Below are 27,190 nucleotides of genomic sequence, written 5' to 3' on the forward strand. Positions count from 1 at the left end.
CCAAGCTTCCGTATACACATGTGTGTTGCCTTCCATCCATCTCTACAAAGCATCTCCTCTTCCTGGCATGTAAAGCTATATTAGTCCATTCTCATGCTGCTAATAAAGACATACTCAAGACTGGGTAAACCCATAAAAGGAAAGAGGTTTAACTAACTCGCAGTTCCCCAGGGCTGGGGAGACCTCAGGAAACTTACAATCGTGGCAGAGGGGGAAGCAAACACGTCCTTCCTCACATGGTGGCAGTAAGGAGAAGTGCTGAGCAAAACGGGGAAAAGTCCCTTATAAAACCATCAGATCTTGTGAGAACTCACTATCTAGAACAGCAGCATGGGGGTAACCACCCCCATGGCTCCACCATTTACCATCTTATGAGCTTGGGCAAATTATTCAGTCTGTGAATAAATAGGTTGTATCTGTAAAATAGGGATGATAATAATACCTACCTCATAAGACTGCTGTATGAATTACATACATGGGCTAATATATGTAATGCACTTAGAACAAGGTCTGGTATATAGTAAACATACTATTAATATAAATATCTGCTGTTGTTATTCCCTATTATCATTATTAATATCATGATCATTATTATTGAAACTCTAGCCCTCCTTGGCTTCTACGACACTACTATCCTGGTTCATCTCCTACTTCTGAGAAAGCTCCTTTCCATTCTCCTTCCCAAACTCCTCCAATTCTACTTTACCTTCAATACTGGTATTCCTCATGTCTTTACTTCCACCATCATCTCTTCTCTCTCAAATATCTTCCTAGGGTGCTCTTACCTACTCCTGGTGATTCCAACCTTCTGCTAAATCTATACTCCCACCAGATGTCTTCCTGTATATTCAGACCTGTGTATCCAATTGTCCACTAGACATCTCCACAGGCACCTCAAATTCATGTTAAGAACTAAACTCTACATCTTCCAAGACTTGCTTCCCCTCCTGCATATCACATCTCAAAATATTACCACCATCCACTAATTTTCCTAACTAGAAACCTGGGTGTCATTTATAACTCTTCTCTCTCCATTCCCCCTACAATCAGTCACTAAAACCTTTTGATTCTACCTTCTTAATACCTCTTCAACCAGTCCCCTTCTCTCATTTAATTCAGACTCTCATCATTTCCAGGCTTCTAACTGGTTTCCCTCCTAACAGACATGATCCTGTCAATCTGCAGTTGGCAGTCATCTTCCCAAAATGAAAATCTAACCACATCTGTCAACATGCAGCTCCACTACTACCTCTTCTGGAAAGCCATCCCAAACCTCCCCAATCTGAGCTGCATAATTATATATGTTTTTGGAGTTCCTGGAGCATGCATCTATAAACACAGTCATCGTCCTGTATTGCACGGGATACATTTGGCAATGTCTGGAAATATGTAGGGGTAAAAGCCAGAGATGCCACTGAGCATCCTACAACGCACAGGAGAGTCCCTGCAACAAGGAATTGTTAGACCCAAAATGATGTTAGTCCTGAGGTTGAGAAACCCTGCCATATTATAATCATCTGACTTCATGTCAATCACCCCTAATAGACTGAAGAATCTCCAGGCAGAGATCATGATATATTAGTCTTTATAAAAGCCCAGTGCCTAATATAATACCTTTCCCACAAGTGACACCCGACACATACATATATGGAAACTGAAGGAACTTTTTTTCCTTTTTTACTTACTCTGTAGGAAAACTTGAGCTTTCGAAGCTCACTCTCCAACTTACTCTGGTATTGTTCAGTTCCCTTCACATAGCTCACTCCAAGATTTTCAACTGATTTTAACACTAAAAAAAAGAAAAAAGGTACAAATGCAAGATAATGTTTTAAAACTAAATCCAAAACAAAATCTATGGAGGGCAATTCCATAATTACTTGTTTATAGAATATGACAAGTAATTGCCAGTTTATTTCCTGTAACTACATTATATAAACTATATATGCTTATAAGATGATAATGTCCATCTATGTGCAGAAAATATCCATGTCTCATAGCATAATCTAATACCAGGGATTCTCAATCAGGGAAGAGGGATGGACGGTGAATAATCATTCCCGTACTGAGCTGCTGCTGCTGAGGAACAGAAAAGTATGTCAGTATGGGAAAAAAACTAGGCACTCCTTGTTTGCATCCTTCATTTGTGAGCTGCCTGTTACGCAGCAGGCGTCATTCACTTGGCATAGATTCAACAGGAAAAAAGCATCCCTTCCTTTCCTGATGAAGCCGAGGACAGGGCACAACAGTGAAGAAGAAGGGCCATCCAATCAGCCAAATGAACCATCCTGAACAGATGCTACATACTGTTCAAAGGTTCCTAAAGCACCTTATCAATCTTTCCTCAGATGAATTATTCTCTGGAGGCATTTTTGAAGTCAAGAATGAAGAACTTCTAATTGTCTCAGGAACATAAACCCCATGTCCCACAGGTATGCATATCCAAATTAATTATCCTCCCCTCATTCCTACTTTTCTTCCTGCCATGCCCATCTCCATCAGCAGAGTTTCTATGCATGAGATCATCCAAGCAGGAACTTCAGCCACTCCACATCTGCTCCCTCACTCCTCATATCCAGTCACCAAATCCTATCCATGTTACCTCCCTCAGTATCCCTTAACTCTCTCCCTTCCTATCATTGCCATTGTCACTATCATAGTTCAGGCTCGTATCATTTCACCTCAAGTGCCAAACCCAAGGGACACTTTTCAATCACCGTCTTAATCCCTATGAAGTATCTGACACTGCTAAGCTTTCTAAAACCCTTTTCTCCCTTGTCTTCATTCTTTCATTCAACACACAGGCACTGAGTGCCTCCTCTCTGTATTAGCAGTGCTTACCCTGCTCCTCTAAGAATGATTACCAGTGTCTCACCTTTCATTCTGATTTCCCCACAAGGATATCCTGGAACATAAACTCTGAAAACAACACTAGTGTTTCTGTTTCAATTCATGTCTAGCCCATTCTTTTCTCTAGCAACACACTGAGGATTAAGTAGGCCCCCAGGACAATGGCCACATCCTTCTTACACCCCGATATCATATCATTAGCATGGCACAAAATGCCCTCCATACTTCTCCATCCACCCTGAATTCCTGAACTTGTTACTGTTACCTCAAATATGAAATTCTCTTTCATGCTCCAAGCCTTTGTATAGGCCATTATGTCAGCTTGGAAAAACTCTTCACTTCTTCTCTGCTGGAAAATTTCTACCCATTCTTCAAGGTCCAGATCACATTTCAACTTCTCTAAGAAGCTTATTTAATCAGACTAAGTCAGTCACTCCCACTTCTTTGTTTCAACAGCACCACCATTTACTTCTAGAGCAGTTAAAATACTGAATTATGACTATTATTTTGGATGTCTGTCTCCATGTACTAGAATACAACTTCAACAAAAAATAACATTATTCATATCAAAATCCCTGCCACCTAGAACATAATGGCACTCAATAATATGCACTGTACAATAAATAAATGAATGAGTACCAAACCCTCAACAAATATTTCTTGAATGGATTGCTGAATGAAGGAAATGAATTATCTCAATAAATATTTGTTGAATGGATTGCTGAATGAAGGAAATAAATTACCTTCATTCATTCTCACAAAGGGTAAGTAAGTTTCTCAAGAATATATACATTCTAATTTAAATAGTACTTACATTTAACTCTATCAATAGCCAAGTTTTCAAATTCTATTAAAGATATGTTTTCAGACGGTGGCTGCAAGTAAAACTGAAGGCAATGAGGGTAGGAAGCATTCCTCTGGTCACCTGCCAATCTCGGCATCCTCCACTTTTTTTTGGAAAACTCCATCTTGGTCACCTTAGAAGGAAGCATATAAAAAGCATAAAATTATGGAAAATAAAGTTGGAAAAAGAAAACACGAAAAAATAATTACACAAACAGAAAAAAAAAAATGGACTTGAAGGCATGCACAAAATGTTAGCAGTGGCAATTCCTGGGTGATGTCCTTCTCTCTTTTCCAGATTTTCTACAATACACCTATAATAATTTTGTAATGGGGGTGGGAGAGGCGCTAGAGCAGACGCAGGTGGTGATCCTAATTTTCAGCAACATGAAAGTCAGGTGATGTTGCCTGCTCATTACAGGCCTGTGTGTCACTGCTCCTGGATCTTTACGATCCCAAGAGTTAATATAAGGTTTTACGTGGTCTGCAATCCTGAACTTAGAGGAGAGTGCTGTAGGTTCTGGCTAAATGAGGGTCTCACTTGATGGACTGGGTCCAGTTACTCACTTTCTCTGTTATGACTCTGGGAAACAGAACAACTGTCTTTCGGAACTCCTTTTCGGGAACATCCACAAGTGCCTTATAAAAGTTCCATCCCCAACACCTCTGCCCACTCCACTAGCAAACCTATCTGCCCCCAACTCCTCCCTGGTACCTGAGTGTCTGCCCCAACCAATCAACCAATACCCACTACTCTCAACCCGCCAAGTTTGTCCTTCTGCTCCTGCTGCCTGCAAAGTGATCCGTCTCTCCTTTCTGTCGACTTGCAAGCCTCAACAACAGAATTGCTCTCTGTCCTAAATTCGCGGGAGTTTCCCTTACCTGCAAGAATTCAAACTCGGGGAAACACAAACGCTGACAGCTACCGCTCCCGGGTGGCGGGAGAGTTCATATGAAACCGGAAGCGGAAGCGATTAGCACGGAAGGCCCGCCCTCCCCCACCTCCCCTCGGCCGCTTGGAGGGGGTTGTGCCTGGGGCTCTGGGCATGCTCAGTGAAGCGCGTCTGGGAGCTCAAGGCGTTTCACGGACTTTGGCAGCTTTAAAATGTTTGGATGTCAATGTTTTGGGGATTTCTTTTTTCCAAATTTTAAGATGCATTTCCCGTACGTGGAGTAGGTAGCTTTTAACGGTTGAAACTGGGGTGCTGAATGCTAGTGGAGAAAACTCCCATACGCCGAAAATTGAACCAATGTAAGTTCGTTTGGGGACACTAACAAATATTCCGTATATTGAGGAGAATATGGCGCTTTAACCCGCAGAGCTGGCACTCATCACTTTCAATCTGGGGAGGAATGAGGAAAAAAAGCATTAGGATCCTTTTTGCACCTAGCTCACTATTAAGGGCTCTTTTTTCCCCTCGTTTAATCTTTCAGCGACGTTTAAGGTCCTATACGGTCGTATTACCCCCATTTGGCAGATGAGGAAACAAGTTACAAGATCATCATTAGCTACATACAATACATAGTTTGAATTTCGGATTGGGCGGCAAGATCCTACTGGCAGGTTCCACGTTCAGTTCCCTCCCCGCTCCCCGGCAATGCCTCGCACAGAGTAAGCGCGCGGCTGAATTATCTGTGGAATGAACTAGAATGAATGAAAGAATGAACATTCGCAGAAATCGCTCTGCAGTCTACAGGAATTAGAAGAACCCAGCCTCGGAGGGAAGATAGGGTGGAAGAAGTGGAAGCACTGTAGATAACGCGGACGTGCCGCTTGCTTTCCAGATGTCTTACTGCAGACTCACAAGCGGTGCCACCGTCAGAGCCACCACACCAGTTCTGTCTGTAAGATTTTCGAGAACTAGAAATTAACTTCACTCGTGGCCTCTAGGAGGCGTGCCTTGCTTACAAATGTGCTGGAATGAGGCTCCGGTATAGGTAGTCGTTAGGCGATCAACTGAATGTTTTGAAATGTTCATGTTCTTAGAAATGCAAAGTACATTGAAACAGTCTCAAGCTTCAGAGCATCTACCCAGCCTGGACTAAACTGTGGCTGGCACTGACTTTATACCAGGACCTGTTCTAAGTGGTTTACATATCAACTCATTTTATTCTCACAACCATTTAAGATAGGCTATTCCCCCCCGCCCCCCCGCCCCGACACACCACCACTACCCGAGACAGAGTCTTGTTCTGTGGCCCACCCTGGAGTGCAGTGGAGCGATCTCGGCTCACTACAACCTCTGCCTCCCGGGTTCAAGCAATTCTCCTGCCTCAGCCTCCCGAGTAGCTGGGATCTGTAATCCCAGCTAATTTTTGTATTTTTAGTAAAGACGGGGTTTCACCATGTTGGCAAGCTGGTCTCGAACTCCTGACCTCGTGATTCGCCCGCCTCGGTCTCCCAAAAGTTATTATATTAAACCTATTTTCTAGATACGGAAACTGAAGAACAGAGAAGTTAAATGAAGTCAAAAGGACACATAATGTCAGAGCCATGTTCAAACCCAGAGAAACTCTCCAGGCCCCACTGTGCTAACGATCTCACTATACTAATTCCAGTAGTATGACAGCAGAGCTTCACCTCATTTCTTCCTCTCTGTATCAAATACATAATACAAATACTTCACCTGGTCTGAAGAAGACACCTGAAAGCATATAAATTGCCTGAAAAACCAGCAGCACAGATCATAAGAATATTTACATGAATATCTTATCTCTGGGTTTCAAACAAAGTTAAATATTATAAATTACAAAGAAAAAAGATATAAAGACTTGACGATAAAAATACAAAATTACGCATGTAAAAAATTCACAAAAGTATTTTGCACTCATCAAACTACCGAAAAGGTCTACCAAAAGTATAACATCAAAAAGGTTAATGCCATCAGGATACAAAGCAGTTAATTCATTAGGAAAAAAATCCTAAGACACAAAGAGAAAAATGGGAAAAGAAGAACAAGTAACTCATAGAAAAAATAACTAATGTTAAATATGAAAAATGTTTTTATCACTAGCGCAAATAAATTTTCTCCTGCAAAATTGTCAAGGATTTTATAATGAAACTACTCAGTGTTGCCACCTGTTTTGCTCCTCATTTAAACCCCTGAGGCTCTTTATGATTCCCATATGGTGTAGTTCTTTAAATAATTATAGCCCTCTACTACAGAAGTTCTTTATCTTTTGGCAGATTAAGAACTTCTGTAGTAGAGGGATGTAATTATGTCCATGAACCACTGGACAATGTGATGAAAGTTCTCCTCAGAAAAATGCACCTACACATGCATCTATACTATTTCAAGAGATTCAAGATCACCATATGTGACTGGTCAAGAATTCCAGCACCACTAGGTTTTAAGCTTTCTTTGGATGAGCCCTTTTGTTCATCTTTGTGATCCCCAAAGTACTTGCTACAATATCTGCCTAATTAAAAGATGAAGTTGCCAGTGTCATTTTATGACCAACTCAGAGAAAACTGAAAATATATGTTCATGCTTAACATACCAATATCTTCCTATGTCACATAATAGCTACCTTTTCATCATATTAAAAACCGATTTTAAGCCCCTGGGAACAAAATAGCCTGTGTTTGTCAGCTATTCCAGCATTTTTGTTGTTTCTAAATGCCACAGTTTTGGTTGCTACCTCACTGTGAAGTGTGTTTTTCTGAATCCAGAGGCAATTGCAATATAAATCTGCATATCACAGTAGCAATAATGCACAATAATGTTATACATTTCAGCAGCCATGTTCAGTAAATCACTGTGAGCTCTTTCATGTATTCACTTCATCTAAAAAAATGGATTGACACAATGCTCAACCCTGGCAACTGAGAGTCTCGTAAATTACAGACATTGACCTCACAATCATGGGGAGGAAAACATACATAAACACATAAGTTTTACTTCCACTGAATCATAGCATCTCAAAAACAGGGACGACTGTTTCATTCATTTCTGTGACCCCAGTGCCTGGCACTCCATGGGCCCTCAACAAATACTTATGACACTGAATTGTTTTTGTTTTTTTTCTTTTGTTTTGTTTTGTTTTTTTGAGACGAAGTCTTGCTCTGTCGCCCAGGCTGGAGTGCAGTAGTGCGATCTCGGCTTACTGCAACCTCCGTCTCCTGGGTTCAAGCAATTCTCCTACCTCAGCCTCCCGAGTAGCTGGGATTACAGGCGCCTGCCACCATGCCCAGCTATTTTTTGCATTTTTAGTAGAGATGAGGTTTCACCACGTTGGCCAGGCTGGTCTCAAACTCCTGACCTCAGGTGATCCGCCTGCCTCGGCCTCCCAAAGTGCTGGGATCATAGGCGTGAGCCACCGTGCCCGACCAACACTGAATTATTGAATACTGTGAGAGACGTATGAAAAAAAATGCTGGGTTCAGCTTCCCATTAAACAGATGGTTTGAATCAAATGTGACTCCAACTTATAAAACTTCAAGTCCTCATCTGAAAACTTTATACACATTCCTTCCAGAATGAGTTGGCTTCCTAGTTTAGCCTGTAATAAAGCACAGAGTACCTTCTCTGGCAGAATTTCCATGAATCATCACTGCTCAATTCAGTGCCTGCCCTGGGCATTACCCAGCTACAGACAGACTGCCCCACGTGGCATTCAACCTGAGATAACTCCTCCACAGCTCCAGAACTTCTATCCCAAAAAGTGTCACACTTACAGCTGATAATTTAGTTGCCATGCTTGGTAAATCTAAGTGAGTGTTCATTCCTCCTCTGTGCGGGGTGTGTCGCCCTAAAAACCAAAGGCGTGGTAAGCTTCTTTACTGAGTAAGCATGCTATAAACTCTAGGTCCTACCAGCTGTGTTTGCCATGAAAAGCAGAGAACAGGAGGTATTTCCAGCAAGATAGCTGACCCATAAAAGCTAAAGCAGAGTTAGCCAACCTGTGGCCCTCCACCCTCCCCATTTCACTGCCTACATCTGGGAGTTGGCTGGGAACCAACCTAAAGAAAGCACTTCATTATTTCTCCATTTGCTTTAGATTGCTTTTTTTGGTCAAAATCAAGGAGCAGGAGAACTGAGAGGAAGCATATTCTTAAGGGTAGCACGGTGAAGAACCACTACCCTTCCATATATCAACATTATTTGATGTGTTCCAGAAATAGTAATTAAACACTTACTAAGTGCCAGGAAACATTTTCTATGCTGGGGATATAAGAATGATGAGAGAGCCAAAAAATCCTGCTCTCATAAAACTTCTAATGGGAAAGAGAGACAATAAACAAGTTAAAGGCATAAATCATTAGGTTAGATAACAACTACTAAACAAAAAAAAATTAATCAGAAAAGAAAAATGTAAAGTTTTGCAAGGAGATATTGAAATTTCAGAAAGGATAACCGGGAAAGGCTGGCTAAGAATGTGGCCATGAAACAGACCAGAAGAAAACTTGGGATTTAGTTATGTCTATCTTTAGGAGAATAGCCTTTCAGGTAGATGGAAGGCCAATCTTAATTCACTAGTATTTAAGACATTATGGTATTGGTACAAGAATAAAGTCACCAATCAATGGAACAGAATAGAAAACCCAAACATGGTCCCACACCTATGAGGAAACTTGGTGTATGACAGATCCACTGTACAAATCAATGGAACAAAAAATAGACAATTGTAAATGGTGCTGGGACAACTGGCTGTCTATAGGGAGGGAGAAATGTATTCCCTACCTCCTACTGTATAAAAAATCAATTCCAGATGATTTAAGAACTTGTATATGAAAGCCAAAATTTTAAGAATTTAAAACAAATATATATAGACAGTCTTTATGGTCTTGATGGTCCAAAGAATTTATTAAACAAGACATTAAGAAAAAGCATAAGCAGTTCTGGAGTTGGGTAATGGTGATGGTTGCACAATAATGTGAATGTAGGTAATGCCACTGAACTATACACTTACAAATGGTTAAAATGGTAAATTTTGTGTTATGTATATTTTAATTTTTTTTTTAAAAAAAGCAAGCTAAAAAGAGAAAGATTGATCATTTTAACTACATTAAAATTGAGAATTTAAGGGATTTTGCATGGGTAGGGAGTTTCTGTTCATTTGTTTTCTTAAGACAGGGTTTCCTGTTGCCCAGGCTGGAGTGCAGTGATGCGATCACTGCCCACTGCAGCCTCCACCTCCTGGGCTCAAGCAGTCCTCCCACCTGAGCCTCTCAAATACCTAGGACTGCAGGCACAAGCCACCAAGACTGGCTGATTTTCAGACTTTTTTGTAGAGATGTGGCTGCACTATGTTGCTCAGGCTCATCTTGAACTTCTGGACTCAAGCAATTCTCCCGCCTCGGCCTCCCAAAGTGCTGAGATTTTAGGCATAAGCCACCACACTTGACCTTTTTAAAAGTACATAAAAGTTTTTAAAGTACATAAATATACAGTTTTTTGTGATCCACAAATTGGGAGATGATAAAATTAACACAGGGTCAGTGTTAGTATCAAGATACAGAAAGGGAACCTGAACAAGTATTTCACAATGAAGGAAATGTAAATGATCAATAAACATATGGAAATATGTTTAATTACATTAGTAATTGGAGAAATGCAAATTAAAACCACAATGAGATAATATTCTACAGGTGCCAGATGGACAAAAGTTTCAAAGTTTGAAAATATTGCGTGTTGACTAGGAACGCATATGCTGTAGGTAAAAGTGTTAATTGATACAACTACTTTGGAAAATGTGGCATTACCTGGTAAATTTGAAAACATCTGACCCTTTATCCCACTATGTGATTCTAGTCTAAGTATATTCTCTAGAGAAAGTTTTGAGCATAGACATCAAAACACATGGACAAGAACATTCGTGGCAATATCAAAATAGTAAAACACTGGAAACCATCCATCATCAGAAATGGATAAATTGGGCTGGGCACAGTGGCTCACACCTGTAATCCAACACTATGGGAGGCTGAGGAGGGTGGAACACTTGAGCCCAGGAGTTTGAAACCAGCCTGAGCAACACGGTGAAACCCTGCCTCTACAAAAAATACAAAAATTAGCCAGATATGGTAGCGCGAGCCTGTAGTCCCAGCTACTCTGGAGGCTGAGGTGGGAGGATCACCTGAGGCTGGGAGGCTGCAGTGAGCCATGACCCTGCCACTGCACTCCTGCTGGGAGACACAGCAAGACCTTGTCTCAAAAAAAAAAAAAGAGAGAGAGATAAAAGGAAAAAGAAATAGATAAATAAATAAATTCTGGTGTATTCATACAATGGATTTTTTTAAGTAAAAAATGAGTGAACTACTACAATTACAGTAATCATATCAACATGGATGAATCATATAAATATAATGTTAACTAAAAAAGCAAGTCATAGGACAATACCGTATATGCCGGGTATTTTCCATTTCCCACCCCATCACCTAAAACCACTCTAGCCCCCTCCCCTGCTCTCTGTTCCTAAACGAAAGGACCATATAAACGGATTTCTGTGCTTTCTGCTTCCAGTTAGGTTAGGTCAATTAAAAGCCCCAAAAGGAAATAGGAAGAAGAGAAGAAAGTGAGATCAATGTATTTATCCCCACAGCTGCCTCCCTGCAAGGCCACCTGTGTCCCTCAACCTGTCATTGCTTCTCTCAAGGTGGCAATGGACTCTAAAGGACTCTCTCACTTTGGGTCTGGTAACAGCTCCTTTTCCTCTACCTTTCAGGCCTAGAGACAGTAACATATTGACTTCAAGTAAGCCCTGCTTAATTGTACTATCCATTGTGGTTCCCTACTCCCACACCTTTGTAAATAATCTCTACAAAAAAAACCCATCCTTGAATTAGCATTATCTTTATTTATTTTTATTTTTTATTTTTTGAGACAGAATCTTGCTCTGTCGCCCAGACTGGAATGCAGTAACACGATCTTGATCTCGGCTCACTGCAACCTCCGCCTCCTGAGTTCAAGCGATTCTCCTGCCTCAGCCTCCCAAGTAGCTGGGACTACAGGTACATGCCACCACGCCCAGCTAATTTGTGTATTTTTAGTAGAGAGAGGGTTTCACCATGTTGGCTAGGCTGGTCTCAAACTCCTGACCTCATGATCCGCCTGCCTTGGCCTCCCAAAGTGCTGGGATTACAGGCGTGAGCCACTGCACCCGGCCAAATTAGCCTATTTTTGAGTATGCCACCTGTTCCTCGTTGAACCATGACTGGTACTATTCAGCATTTTTATAAAAGCTTTTTGAAAGTGGAATAATACATACTGGAGTACATACTGTCAGTGGGAAATGATCAAATTCAAGATAGTGGCTAACCCTGGGGAGAAGAAAGAAGATGCACAGGTGGGGACCTTCGGCCCTCTCTTTTCTCTCCCTGTTAGACCCAAGACAGATCTAACATTGTAATAGAGGCTGAGGTTTCAGGGCACGGACTGCTGATGCCTCAGTGGGGAAGTTTCCTGCAGAGCACATATATTTGTTAGGTCCCCTGACAACTCCTGTGCATAGATCTGGGAAGGGAGCGAACCCTGATAATACAGTTCCTCTTCCTTATCTGTCTCCCTTGTCTCTGAATCTCTCTGGTGCCAGGATGCAAAGGTCCTTTTTACTAAGTCAACACCCTCACCTAAATTCTTACCACAACTTGATGGCGAATTTCGTCTCTTGCTGTAATGACACGGTCGGGAGTCACCTGAACCTCCCAGACAGAATTCATCCTACCTGGAGCTTCACAGCATCCTAGACGCATCTGAGAGATGATAGTGGGAAGCATTTAGATGTACTAGTCTGGCCCTCTCACTTGGTGTACCATACTTTGGCACTGAGTCTGGCCGCAGGATGGAAGGAAGAGACACACAGGATAGGAACCATATGGAGTTTAATCCAATATCTTTGCTTTGAGTTTTTCCATATGGTAAGTGAGGTTAGTGGTGGTATGAAGCGAAATGAATCTCACCCTGAACATAGTATTCAGCAAAACCGTTCACTCTTGGTGTTATCTATAGATACAGAGGACTAAAAAAGAGTGCAGGAAAAAAATCTCACCTTGGTTTAGCCATAGGGAAATAATTTTCAATACTGGTATTTATGAGCACCACTTATTTATGGATAATGACTCTATGGCCCACAGCTTCAGGCATTTCATTGCTGTGTGTCAGATTAACTTTTTGGCAGAACTTATTTTATTACAGTACTAATTATTCATGCCAGCTTAGAGCATCTGAAGATCATAAGAAATACTTATTTTTAGTAAGAACATAACACAATATGGTGCCTAACAATTTAGTAGAATATCCCTGATTGTTCTTTCCCTATTTAAATTTAAGCCAGACTAAAATCTACTTGAAGACCCATCTACCCAGAATCATCTTATTTGTGTTTAAAAGAATTGAAGAAAGGAGCCTAAGAAAAGAATCTAAGTAACAAAGAAACTACCTTCAAATACAATTTCACTTTATGCTCTATAATTGATGGCACTTTTCAATGTTCTGTTCTAAAATGACTTAGTTATTTCACATGAATCCATCTCAATCCTGGTAACATCAGTTGCTCTCTGTTTGAGCTGAAACGATTCTGAATATTTGAGTTTTTAACAGGAGACTGATTATTTGATCATGAGCTCCTTGAGACCAAGCAGACTATCTTGCCCATTTCTGCACCCCTGCCTCTACCATAGTCCCTGACATAGACCAGACAGTCCAAAGCTGTCGGCTGAACTAAATTGAACTTCTCTGTACTTATCCCTAATTCCAGATGGGCTTACATACACTTTATGATGTAATCCTTCACAGAAGACGTGTTTTCACTCTAGATTTTGGCTTTCCCATTGAAATTCCTGATCGCAATATTTTCTCTCAGTTGGCTGATTTTTGGAAACTGAAGTAGGTGTAAATATGATCCTGTTATAATGCCAAGATTGAATTCCAACTTGATTAGCTGATAATCACATCCAAAAGTTCGCATTCTCAGTGAGAAAACAATATTAACATTTCAGAAAGTGGAAATTAGAGACAAATAATAAATCTTCCTTTCTCTGACTAATCAATACTTGAAGATCAATGTTGAGAGCTATCCAGAGTACAGAGAGGAAACGGACTTTCCTGATGCATGTGGGATCACTTCATCTGCATTTTTGTCTCTTTGAGCAACAAAATATAATCTATCACTTAGGAACCAAGTAGTAAAAACTTTGTCTTTCTATAGGGAACATGATTTTTTCCTATGAGGTTAATTATTTTAGGGTCAGTGCCCTAGTAGTAGTTGAGTATGTACTTGGGACTACACCCTAGACTTCTCACCTACTTCTACTGCTTCTCACCTAGGCATCTCACCAACTGCTTTCTTTAAGGGTCTCTGCCCCACAGTGCCCCAGGGAACGGCCCCAAATCAAATGCTTCAGTTTCTTTCACAGGGAAGGGGTCCTTTCCCCTCCCCACTCAACACCTCCTCCTCCTCACCTAACCCACACACAGAACCAGGCCACACAGGCAACTCTTAGAACCAAGGTCAGTCTTCCCCAGAGTACAGTTATGAAGCAATTATGTTGTTTTGTGCTTTCTCCAGTAGAATGACAGGAGCAGCTGTTTTTCTAGAAACTGATTAATGACCTTCACTGTGGGAATTTTCTGTCTGCCGTGTAGAGTTAATGCAATCTTTTTTATTGTCTAGTAAGTCCAGATCTTTCCAATTATATTTGTTTCATAATAATAATAATACAGTATTGGCACTTGTAAAGTATACTATAGTTTTCAAAGCAATTTCATTTGTATGATTTAACCCAGGATTTCTCCAACCAATTGATTCTCTGGGGTCCCTTCATTTTATTATAATTTCCTTTTTATTCTTTCCATTTTTTTCCATTCATTTTTATGATAAGTTTCATAAAAAGCATATCCTGGGTCATCTGGATGACGTGTTATTTCCAAATTGTACCATATGCCAGCCACTCATGTGACCCCAGTGGGATTGGTGACACATATGAGCATCTGAAATGATACAGCTTGGCTTAAAATGTACTGGTAAACATAGCTAGCTAGCTGATCAAAGATTTGCAGGCTATAAAGTAAAAATATCAACCATCACCCTGCATCATTATTGCTTTCAATTTGGATTGCTTTCCCCCAACAATTATAAAGACAGAAGTAGGCTGGGTGCAGAGGATCAGGCCTGTAATCCCAGCACTTTTGGAGGCTTAGGCGGGCAGATCACCCAAGGTCAGGAGTTCAAGACCAGCCTGGTCAACATGGTGAAACCCCATCTCTACTAAAAATACAAAAACAGAAACAAACAAACAAAAAAAACTAGCTGAGCATGGTGGCAGGCACCTGTAATCACAGCTACTTGGGAGGCTGAGGCAGGAGAATCATTTGAATCAGGGAGGCAGAGGTTGCAGTGAGCCAAGATCGCGCCACTGCACTCCAACCTTGGCAACAGAGGGAGACTTCATCTCAAAAAAAATAAAAAATAAAAAAATTAGTCAATTGAAAAAGACATAAGTGAGGCTGCCCAGGTTATCCAGCCAGTGCTTTACTCGTATCACAAGTGGAAGTAGTGTTCTGATTCTGTCTCTGTATGTGCCAAATTACAACAGTATGCAAGTAGTATCTATTACAATAAATATACAGTGAAGGATTTTCCAGTCAGATTTTCTCTTGCATTTTGGAGTGAACAATTAAATTGGCCCACCAATAAATTGTAGTGGATAAAAACAAAATCATTTTTAAAATCTAAATAAATAACTATGATGATGCCAGTGATTCAGATGATAATCTATTGCACTCAAAAAAAAAATCATGTAAAAAAATAAGTGACTAAATCTTCCTATCATTAACCTCAACATATGCTCTTCAATTTCAGCAAAGCATTATCTAGCAAATTAAATTAACATCAATTTTAATTATATTGGTTTTTATCATTTGGCTTGTATTTAATATGTAAATGTATTTGGCTTTTATGTGCATATTTCAGCCATAAACATATAAAAACTTAGCTTTTATGTGGACATATTAGCTATAAACATAGAAAGACATAGCAATAACCATGACATAAAAATCATAGACATCAACTCTGGTTATTCTAATAATCTAAATATTTTCTTCCTCTTAAGGACTTTTTTACATTACTTTACATTACTCAAGTTTGAGAATTATAAGTTTAATCCTAAAATAGGTTAACAGGAAATCTTTTGATTTATAACGCTACTCATAGAATAAGTGCACCTTCAGTAACTTAAAATGGTTTTTGACAAATTTAGAAATCTTAAAACTATCTTCTTTAAAAAAAATCAATTATTACTTTCCACTTCAACAGACATTTTATTTGAATAATGGACTCTTATGACTGAGTTCTTTCCAGAATGCACTGGCTTAGGGAAAGAAGCACTAGGCCTTTCGAGTATTTATTTTGTGGAAGATAAACAACATTGTTATATAAGGCACTCTTCCAAATAGCTTAAGGTTGTTTAGAACATCCATTAACCCTAATGGAGTTACAAAATATTAAGGCAGAAAAATATGCTTTAGTAGTTATGCCTTTGAGAGGCTAGAGGCTAAATAAATAAAATGTCTTAGCGATGACATTTTATATATTTATTTCTTAACCCTATGTGGATAACCACATAATTTTCCTATATCTGTTAGATACCTAATTTTTAATGTACAATTTAAAATTCAACAACTACCTTAAAATCAATTAAACCCATGGAAAAGTGCTGGGGAAAACACTGAAAAGTAAAAAATGCCTTCTAATGATTCAAGTATGTACTTAAATGCTGCTCTTAAAGACTCAAGAGTTAACCTGGAATGAATCTATCTCGCTCTCTCTCTCTCTGTCTCTCTCTCTCTCTCTCTCCATATTCTAACTTTTATATATTTTTTTCAAATGAAACTCTGCTCAAAAACTAAATTGATAACAAAATTACTTAGCAGATATTAATATTTAAAATGTGTTTCTTTTCCTAAAATATTTTCTATTTTGAGCATAAAAGGCCCAGGTGAGGCAGTATTTCATATTTGGGGGCTTGAATTTGGAAGCGAAAGTTTAAATTTGAAAGCAAGAATCTTGTGACCCCTCAGGGTGAGACTGAAAGTTCTGTCTTAGCTTTTGGCCTCCCAGCCAGTAAATAGGAATGTCTTCTGAAGTGCCTGTCCTGAATAGGTGCCATGGAGAAAGCAAGGAAAAGCAGAACCAGAGTTACATCACATTCAGTCTGAACTCATTCTTGACTTCAACACTCACAGAATCAATCATCTACGGGTTTAGTGTCAGGTATATTTCTCCCATTCTTTTTCTGTTGTTGTTGTTATTGGGACAGAGTCTTCACCATGTTCGCCAGGCTGATCTCAAACTCCTGACCTCAAGTGATCTGCCTGCCTCGACCTCCCAAAGTGCTGGGATTACAGGCGCAAGCCACTGCACCCAGACTCTCCTATTCTTTTTTTCTTTTTTTCTTTTCTTTTTTTTTTTTTTTGAGATGGAGTTTTGCTCTTGTTGCCCAGGCTGGAGTGCAATGGCGCGATCTTAGGTCACCACAACCTCCGCCTCATGGATTCAAGCAATTCTCCTGCCTCAGCTTACCGGGTAGCTGGGATTACAGCATGGGCCACCATGCCCAGCTAATTTTGTATTTTTAAAAGAGACGGGGTTTCTCCATGTTGGCCAGGCTGGTCTCGAACTCCTGACCTCAGGTGATCCACCCACCTTGACCTCCCAAAGTGCTGGGATTACAGGCATAAGCCACCATGCCCAGCCAACTTTCCCACTTTTAAGACTACCATACTTGACTATGATTTGAGCTCAGGGCCAACCTGGGTTTCAGCTCTGACAACGGTCTTTCAAAAGAGAGGTAGGAAGGATAATAAAAGAAGAAAAAAGGTCCTATCCACACTAGGTACTGAAGCAGTGGTATCCTGCGCTTAGGACAGTCAGATCTTACTTCTGTTTTTACAACAAAGACCTTTAAGCAAAAATAAATAGCCCTAAAGCATCATGTGTTTGAAATCAGTTACCTATTTCTCCAAAATCTCCTTCTCTCACAGCAACATTACTATTAGGATGGAAAATTTAACTGGCAACTTTCCCTATCCCTTTTTGATAAGAGGGAAACCTTTTGAATCGAGATACTTTAATAAAGAAATAAAGGTACTTCTTGATCCGCCTGCCTCGGCCTCCCAAAGTGCCGAGATTAGTGGTGTGAGCCCCTGCACCCGGCCAGGGACTGTTGTTTCTAAAGGCCGAACCAGAACTATGCTAGTACAGAAAATAGCAACCCGATTTTAAACTATGATTTATTAAAGAAAAATTAATGTCTAACTTCGAAAAATGCGCTTATTTAAGTCAACTAATAAAGAAACCAACAGCCTCATCACTCTTACCTATGGGAAGATTGAGTTCAAACTAGAAGGCACACAGTAAACTATACTCAAGGGTCCGAAGCCCATCCATTATCCGGTTTTCAGATCCCTCAACATGCACACACTCACGACATACACACACACGAGCTCACACAGGCACATGAGACAGGACAGCAATGAACAGCAAGTATCCTTGCCCACTCAGAGCTGAAGCCCAGGACGTTATTCTATTCTAGATCTCCTCTCATGCAGAGGAGCTGAAGGTTCTCAAGAGAGGCTAAAGTTCCTGGACTAAGATACTTCAAGCACTAGGTGCTTGTGAGGACAGAGGGAGTATAGGGTGCAGATGCAACTATAAGGGCTGAAAAGCCAAGTCCAAAATGGACAATGCATCTGCAGGCCTTGGCTCCTGATGCAGGGAAAGTCCGAGAGGGCTTAAACTTCAACACTTGTCCCTCTCATATTGTAAGTTCTTTTTGAAATTACCCTTACCCTTCAGTAAATAGCTTCATATTGAAATATACAGTGAACACAGTGAAGAAAAAGTTGGGGGGTCGGATGGGAGGGTGTCTGCTCCATTTCCCTCTCCCCAGGGTTTAGCAGATAAAGAACATCAGTCCTTCTGTAGATTTGCCAAGTGGTGCTTGGCAAAAGAAAGAGACTCATATGCTAAACCACCACTTCCACTGCCTGCAGAATAAATTAAACCCCTCTGCCCCTGAGGAGCACCTCCATTTATTTATTTATTATTCCAGCAAGGTTCTGCTACTTTAAAGACACACCCTCAACTTAGGTAAAATCACTGAAGAGTAAATCAAAAAATGTAAGAGAAAAGAAGTGGAATATAGATTCTCAGCTCTCCTCTCTATATCCAAACATGAGTATTCCGGCTCATCTTTCTCCTATATCCCTCCCTTTAAGTAACTCCAAAATAATCAGGCTCAATTCTTCATTGGTTTCAAAATGTGTATCTATCCATTGATTCATTTAACAAAAAAATGTTGGATGCCGAGCATGGGGTGGACTGGAAAAGAAGTCAAGATAGGATACAAGGAGCTCAGGAAGTTATCACCTGGGACATTTTAGTCCAGGACAATTCCTAAATGCTGACCCTAGAACCATTGATGGCATGGGGTCGGTCTGCTTAAAATGAGTAAAAAAAGAACCACAGGTATAGAAATGTAACTAATGCAAGGTTGGGAAAGTTTCTTTTTCTGAGAATATGTCCTCTTATTGTTAAAATGTCCTTTCTTTTATTAATATGAGATGGTATAGTAAGGAGATTTTATTTTTTTATTTTACCAAGTTGAAAATTCTATCAGTTAATCAAACTTTTTAGTTTCATAAAACCATAAAATTTGATAATACACATTAAAGCCCCAAATAAACCTTAGCATTTTATAATAGATTATAGTTTATAAAGGGCATGTGCATTATCTCACTGAATTCCTACCTTCCCCTTGAACACACACACATACACACACACACACATACACGCACACAGAAAAAGAGAGAGAGAGAGAGACAGAGAGAAAGAGAGAGAAATTCAGGCACAGAAAGAATTGTTCACAGTAGTAGGGCTAGTAAGTACAAAGGAAAGATGAAAACTCAGGCCTTTAGATGTGAATCCTAGTGTAAGAAATAGTGTGAAGTTATAATTGGCAGGACTTGGTGACAGATGGAATAAGGGAGAAGAGGGTGGGGGAGGCAGGAAAAGCAAGGCAGGCAGAGAGGAGAATGCAGAATCAAAATGATTCAGGTTTTGTTTGTTTTAGGTTTGATTTTTCTCCTATAACTGCTTTATTCTAAAATGTATTTTCTTCATGTTATTTTAAATTATGTAGCAGCACATTCTTTTGGGCTTGAAAGTCATCTTACACAAATGAAAATAAATTAGTAAGATGGCAATATTTATTATTTAAAGGAAGCAAATGCTTCTCATAATTTGGAGGGAGAGGGGAATGCAGGGGAATCCACTACTTTATATGAGGGTCCAGTTTTGTAGCTGTTAAAATTTTGCTCTCCATTGTGACATGCAACCCTCTTCATTTCTGCCGGGAGCCCTGCTTCCCAGGGCCATCCCCCTGAAGGCTCCATTTGCGCCCAGCCTTCCCAAGCTTCCACTCCTCATCTTTGTTCTCATCATTCCCTCAGCACAGTGTACCAGTCTGTGAATTGATGTCTTTTTTTAAAAAACGAATGTCTAAAGTTTGTTTGTTGTTGCTGTTGATGATGATGTTGTTTTGTTTTGTTTTGTTTTGTTTTGAGATAAAGTCTCGCCCTGTCCTCCAGGCTGGAGTGCAATGGCGCAATCTTGGCTCACTGCAACCTCCACCTCCCAGGTTCAAGCAATTCTCCTGCCTCAGCCTCCCGAGTAGCTGGGACTACAGGCACACACCACCACGCCCAGCTAATTTTTTATGTCTTTAGTAGAGACGTGGTTTCTCCACATTGGCCCTGCTGGTCTCAAACTCCTGACCTCTTGATCTGCTCTCCTCAGCTTACCGAAGTGCTAGGACTACAGGCGTGAGCCACCGCACCAGACCAAATGTCTAAAGTTTTTATTACTTTTCACTTCAGAATAAGTTCAGGTGTACAAAAAGTGAGAAGTAGGCCGGGCGCGGTGGCTCACGCCTGTAATCCCAGCATTTTGGGAGGCCCAGGCAGGTACATCACGAGGTCAGGAGATCGAGACCACACTGGCCAACACGGTGAAACCCCGTCTCTACTAAAAAATACAAAAAAATTAGCCGGACCTGGTGGCGGGCACCTGTAGTCCCAGCTACTTGGGAGGCTGAGGCAGGAGAATGGCGAGAACCCGGGAGGCGGAGCTTGCAGTGAACCGAGATCTGCTGCAGTCCAGCCTGGGCGCACAGAGACTCCGTCTCAAAAAGAAAAAAAAAAAGTGAGAAGTAACATCAAAAATTACCTATCGACCTTCAGCTATCCCCAAAGACACTGTCCCACTGGTGTCTTTTTTTCTGATCCATGATCCCACGTTGCATTTAGTTGTCATGGTTTCTCAGTCTCCTTTACCTGGAACAGTTCTTGAGCCTTGCTTTGTCTTTCATGTCCTTGCTATTTTTGAAGATTACTAGTCAGTTATTTTGTAGACTGCCTATGTTTCCTCATGATTAAATTCAGACTGTGCATTTTTGGCAGAATTATGTCCTCCCAAGAGAAGATGTTGTGCCTTTCTCAGTACATGTATTAGGAGACATGGTGCTGGAACATCTCATTACTGGGAATGATAACTTTTGTCATTTGGTTAAGATGCTATCTGCTAGGTTTCTCCACTGAAAAGTTTCTATTTTTCTGTTTATAATCTGTGATTATCTTGAGGGGACATATTCAAGGCTATATAAACATCCTGTTTCTCATCATGTGTTAGCATGATGTTAGTAGCCATTAGTGATTCTTGCTTGAAACAATAATCAATGTGTTGTTTGCCAAATGATATTTTTCTATTTCTTTCTTCTTCTTTTTTTTTTTTTTTAGACAGAGCCTTGCTCTGACACCCAGGCTTGAATGCAGTAACACAATCTTGATCTCGGCTCACTGCAACCTTCACCTCCCAGGTTCAAGCGATTCTCCTGCCTCAGCCTCCCTAAGTAGCTGGGATTACAGGCACCCGCCACAATTCCCGGCTGATTTTTGTATTTTTAGTAGAGACAGGGTTTCACCATGTTGGCGAGGTTGGTCTCAAACTGCTGACCTCAAGTGATCTACCCGCCTCGACCTCCCCGACCTCCCAAAGTGCTGGGATTACAGGCGTGAGCCACTGCACTCGGTATTTTTCTATTTCCATCATTTCTTCTTTATTTGTGGATTAGATTAGAATCCTGTTTAAAAAAGAGAGTGTATTCCCTTCTTCCGCCATTTATTTATTTATTTATTTATTTATTATTTATTAAATTGTATCAGTGAACTCATGGAAACTTATTTTATTCTATGGATTATGGTCCATTACTCTCCTTATATATTATTTTGTTTTAATTATGCCCAATTTTACCACTGGGAGTTCCCTCACGTGGCTCCTGTATCCTCTCAACATGTCCCCATCTGTTTTTGAGCACCTTCTTACTTCTCAACACCACACAATGTTACAGACCCATCTTTTACATTTCTTTCCCCTGCCCTGGTATCAAGCACCTTCCAAAGAACCCTGGTTCTTTTTAATGAGAGAATGATATTTAGAAATAAGACCTGGTTGCTAGGTGTGCTTATTGGTACTGTGGTGTTGATTCTAGGCCCTCTCTGCATACAGATTTAGGAAACATATCCTAAGTATGCACAGACATGCACACGACACCACCACCACTGCCCCCTACCACCACCCTACCACCACCACCACCACCACCACCACCCACTATCGCCACCACCAACTCCTGCTACCACCACCATCATCACACCACCCTACCACCCTCTCTATATATACAATGTATAGTTTAATTTGTAGTTCAAATTAATAGCTCATATATCACAAGATTCATTCTACCTTTCTCCCTTTCCTTTTATTTATTCATTTTTGACTTCTTTCTCCAACAGTGAGATCCCTGGCTCTCAGGAATTATTTACAGACCTTCTTTGTCTTTTAAAATCTAAATTAGTTTGCTCAATCCTATAACATATATATAAAGTAGATTCAGAATTGCCATTTCATACCCCTGTGAAAATTAAACTTACTAACTAAAGTACAATATCTGTATATAATTCTTTGTATACAGTTCTAGTTATGTGCATTTCTATTTGTTTTTTGTCTTTTAGCCTTACAGCATGTAGTGAAAATATTATTTCCCAGAGTTATTGAGGTTTGTTCTTTTTCTTCTCCACATCCTTCAGTGCAGTTGTTACTCATTTGTAATATGGTTACGTTCATTTGTTATAGCTAGTATTTCATTTCAGGTCCCCTCTCCCCACCCATCCTCTTGGTTTTATTTATTGAATGTACAAAACATTGATATGGTTATAAATGTCACAAAATGGTTGTGACTATGGTTATAAAAGTCACAAAAATGCCATTCCCCTCTCATCCCTTCTATCTTATTCCCATTCCTCCATTCTTTTCATCCAAACTTAGAAGTTATTTTAATCTGGGTGTTGGGAAGGATGGTTTTTGCTCTTAGATACGTGTTGGAGAACTGAGGAAGAAATGGAAGATTTGTGGGAAGAAGATGATACATTCAATTTTGTAAATGAGTAAAGGTGCCTGTGTAGCTGTTCATGTAGAGATAAGCATCAGGCAATTGGTAATTAAGATTTGGCACTCAGAAAGGATTTAAAACAAGGAGTAAAAGAGGCCCTCCTTTAGTACCTGGGAAATTTGTATTTTCTATCACCTCCATATGTTTTATTTCTATTTCTCTAAAATCAGTCTATTGTTAAGAACAAAGCTAAAAATTATGGTTCTAATTCATTAAACCACAACATGCTGTCAAGCAAATATACAAGCTGCCTTTTTTCATGCCAAATATTTCCTTTGGCAGGAGAGAGATTTAGGACTCTTTCCATAGAATCAATGTAGATTGATTCACTCCAAAATAAACCAGTGGTTTGCTACTAGTTAAACCCCTAAGTACTGGAGCAGATATTCCCAATCGAACCTGTTTTTTTTTTTTTAATAAAATTCAATTCATGCTGTTAAGAGATAATTTTATGTCAGTATGTAGAAGTATTTAATATGTAGAAGTCATTATTGGCACCAAAACTGTTGGCAGCATTTTGTCACATCAGCTGGGGGAGAGAAAAACAACTCTTGAATGGATGACTTTTTGGGTGAAGTTTTTTAAAACAAAAAAAAGAGGTTTATTCTTCTGATTCTAGAAGTAATATATTCTTATTATGAAAAATAAAGCTGGTATCAAAAATGTTACAAAGTACGGCTGGGCGTGATGGCTCACATCTGTAATTCCAGCATTTTGGGAGGCTGAGGTCAGGAGTTGGAGACAAGCCTGGCCAACATGGTGAAACCCCATCTCTGCTAAAAATACAAAAATTAGTTGGGCGTGGCAGCACGCCTGTAGTCCCAGCTACTGGGGAGGCTGAGGCAGGAGAACTGCTTGAAACCTGGGAGGTGGAGGTTGCAGTGAGCCAAGATCGTGCCACTGCACTCCAGACTGGGCGACTGAGTGAGACTATGTCTCAAAAAAAAAGTTATAAAATGAGTAAAAAATGTCAATATTATATCACTTAAAAATAACTACTATGAACACTTCTGTATTTTTCTCCATGTACTTTTTTCAATCAACATACATAAATGCTTAAAGTATATTTATATGTGTATGCATACATTTATATATGTGCTTCAATATATACATACACATGTTACGTACATATATATTTATACATATACTTATTTAAATACATAGGTACACACATACTTATATATAAATGTATGCATAAATATATACATGCACATGTAATCATCCTATATACACTGTATTTGTTCTGTTTTGGTTTGGTTTCGGGTTTTTGTTTTTTTTTCAGATGGAGTCTTGCTCTGTTGCCCAGGCTGGAGTGCAGTAGCATGATCTTGGCTCACTGCTACCTCCACCTCCTGGGTTCAAGCGATTCTCCTACCTCAATCTCCTGAGTAGCTGGGATTCCAGGTGTGCACCACCGCACCTGGCTACTTTTTTGTATTTTTTAGCAGAGATGGGGTTTCACCATGTTGGCCCGGCTGGTCTTAAACTCCTGGCCTCATGTGATCCACCCACCTAGGCCTCCCAAAATGCTGAGAATACAGGCATCAGCCACCACGTCCAGCCTATATAAACTGTTTGGAATCTACTTTTGTTCATTTCGTGACATATTGTGGACCTCCTGCCATATCAATAAATACAGCACTCCATCATTATTTTTTATAGTTGCATAGTATTTCATTGCACAACTATACCATAATATATTTAACCAATTTATAATTATGAGACATTAAACTATGTGTAGATTTTCATTATCACAAACTGTGTTGCAAGGAGTATCTTTTTTCTTTTTTTTTAATTATACTTTAAGTTCTAGGGTACATGTGCACAATGTACAGGTTTGTTACATACGTATACATGTGCCATGTTGGTTTGCTGCACCCATCAACTCATTATTTACATTAGGTATTTCTCCTAATGCTATCCCTCCCCCAGGTCCCCACCCCTTGGCAGGCCCCGGCGTGTGATATTCCCTGCCCTGTGTCCATGTGTTCTCATTGTTCAATTCCCACTTATGATTGAGAATATCCGGTGTTTGATTTTCTGTCCTTGTGATAGTTTGCTGAGAATGATGGCTTCCAGCTTCATCCATGTCCCTGAAAAGGACATGAACTCATCCTTTTTTATGGCTACATAGTATTCCATGGTGTATATGTGCACATTTTCTTAATCCAGTCTATCATTGATGGACATGTGGCTTGGTTCCAAGTCTTTGCTATTTGTGAATAGTGCCATAATAAACATATGTGTGAATGTGTCTTTAGAGCAGCATGATTTATAATCTTTTGGGTATATACCCAGTAATGGGATCGCTGGGTCAAATAGTATTTCTAGTTCTAGATCTTTGAGGAATTGCCACACTGTCTTCCACAATGGTTGAACTAATTTATACTCCCACCAACAGTGTAAAAGCGTTCCTATTTCTTCACATCCTCTCCAGCATCTGTTGTTTCTTGACTTTTTAATGATCACCATTCTGACTGGCGTGAGATGGTATCTCATTGTGGTTTTGATTTCCTTTTCTCTAATGACCAGTGATGATGAGCATTTCTTCATATGTCCTTTGGCTGCATAAGTGTCTTCTTTTGAGAAGTGTCTGTTCATATCCTTTGCCTATTTTTTGATGGGGTTGTTTGTTTTTTTCTTGTAAATTTGTTTAAGTTCTTTGTAGATTCTGGATATTAGCCCTTTGTCAGATGTGTAGATTGCAAAAATTTTCTCCCATTCTGTAGGCTGCCTGTTCACTCTGATGATAGTTTCTTTTGCTGTGCGGAAGCTCTGTGGTTTAATTAGATCCCATTTGTCCATTTTGGCTTTTGTTGCCATTGCTTATGGTGTTTTAGTCATGAAGTCTTTATCCATGCCTATGTCCTGAATGGTATTGCCTAGGTTTTCTTCTAGGGATTTTATGGTTTTACATCTTACATTTAGGTCTTTAATCCATCTTGAGTTAATTTTTGTATAAGGTGTAAGGAAGAGATCCAGTTTCAGCTTTCTACATATAGCTAGCCAGTTTTCCCAGCACCATTTATTAAATAGGGAACCCTTTCCCCATTGCTTGTTGTTGTCAGGTTTGTCAAGGATCAGATGGCTGTAGATGTGTAGTGTTATTTCTGAGGCCTCTATTCTGTTCCAGTGTTCTATATATTTGTTTTGGTACCAGTACCATGCTGTTTTGGTTACTGTAGCCTTCTAGTATAGTTTGAAGTCAGGTAGCATGATGCCTCCAGCTTTGTTCTTTTTGTTTGGGATTGTCTTTGCTATGTGGGCTCTTTTTTGGTTCCATATGAAATTTAAACCAGTTTTTTCCATTTCTGTGAAAAAAGTCATTGGTAGCTTGATGGGGATGGCATTGAATCTATAAATTACCTTGGGCAGTATGGCCATTTTCATGATATTGATTCTTCCTATCCATGAGCATGGAATATTCTTCCATTTGTTTGTGTCCTCTTTTATTTCATTGAGCAGTGGTTTGTAGTTCTCCTTGAAGAGGTCCTTCATATCCCTTGTGAGTTGTATTCCAAGGTATTTTATTCTCTATGTAGTAGTTGTTGTGAATGGGAGTTCACTCATGATTTGGCTCTGTTTGTCTGCTATTGGTGTATAGGAATGCTTGTGATTTTTGCAACCTCCACCTCCCGGGTTTCAAGCAGTTCTCCTGCCTCAGCCTCCCCAGTAGCTGGGACTACAGGCGTGCTGCCACGCCCAACTAATTTTGCACAATGATTTTGTATCCTGAGAGTTTGCTGAAGTTGCTTATCAGCTTAAGGATATTTTGGGCTGAGACGATGGGGTTTTCTAAATATACAATCATGTCATCTGCAAACAGGGACAATTTGACTTCCTCTTTTCCTTTATTTCTTTCTCTTGCCTGATTGCCCTAGCCAGAACTTCCAACACTATGTTGAATTGGAGTGGTGAGAGAGGGCATCCTTGTCTTGTGCTGGTTTTCAAAGAGAATTCTTCCAGTTTTTGCCCATTCAGTATGATATTGGCTATGGTTTT

At 39.9% G+C, this 27,190-nt stretch overlaps 1 protein-coding gene across 2 annotated transcripts in view; it reads right to left on the reverse strand.

Annotated features, from left to right (window-relative positions):
• PRIM2 (DNA primase subunit 2) overlaps positions 1–7,448 on the reverse strand; it is a 312,401-nt gene extending 304,953 nt beyond the window's left edge. The window contains exons 1-3 of one of the 2 annotated variants that reach the window (XM_077998744.1): positions 7,333–7,448; positions 3,662–3,824; positions 1,686–1,789 (exon numbers count right to left, since the gene is read on the reverse strand). In XM_077998744.1, the coding sequence (XP_077854870.1) occupies positions 1,686–1,789; positions 3,662–3,815 (258 nt within the window). In that variant the 5' untranslated portion in view covers positions 3,816–3,824; positions 7,333–7,448. 2 annotated transcript variants of the gene reach the window in all.
• Positions 7,449–27,190: the final 19,742 nt, after the last annotated feature.

Source organism: Macaca mulatta, chromosome 4 (genome assembly GCF_049350105.2).
Source record: "Macaca mulatta isolate MMU2019108-1 chromosome 4, T2T-MMU8v2.0, whole genome shotgun sequence".
NCBI lineage: Eukaryota > Metazoa > Chordata > Mammalia > Primates > Cercopithecidae > Macaca > Macaca mulatta.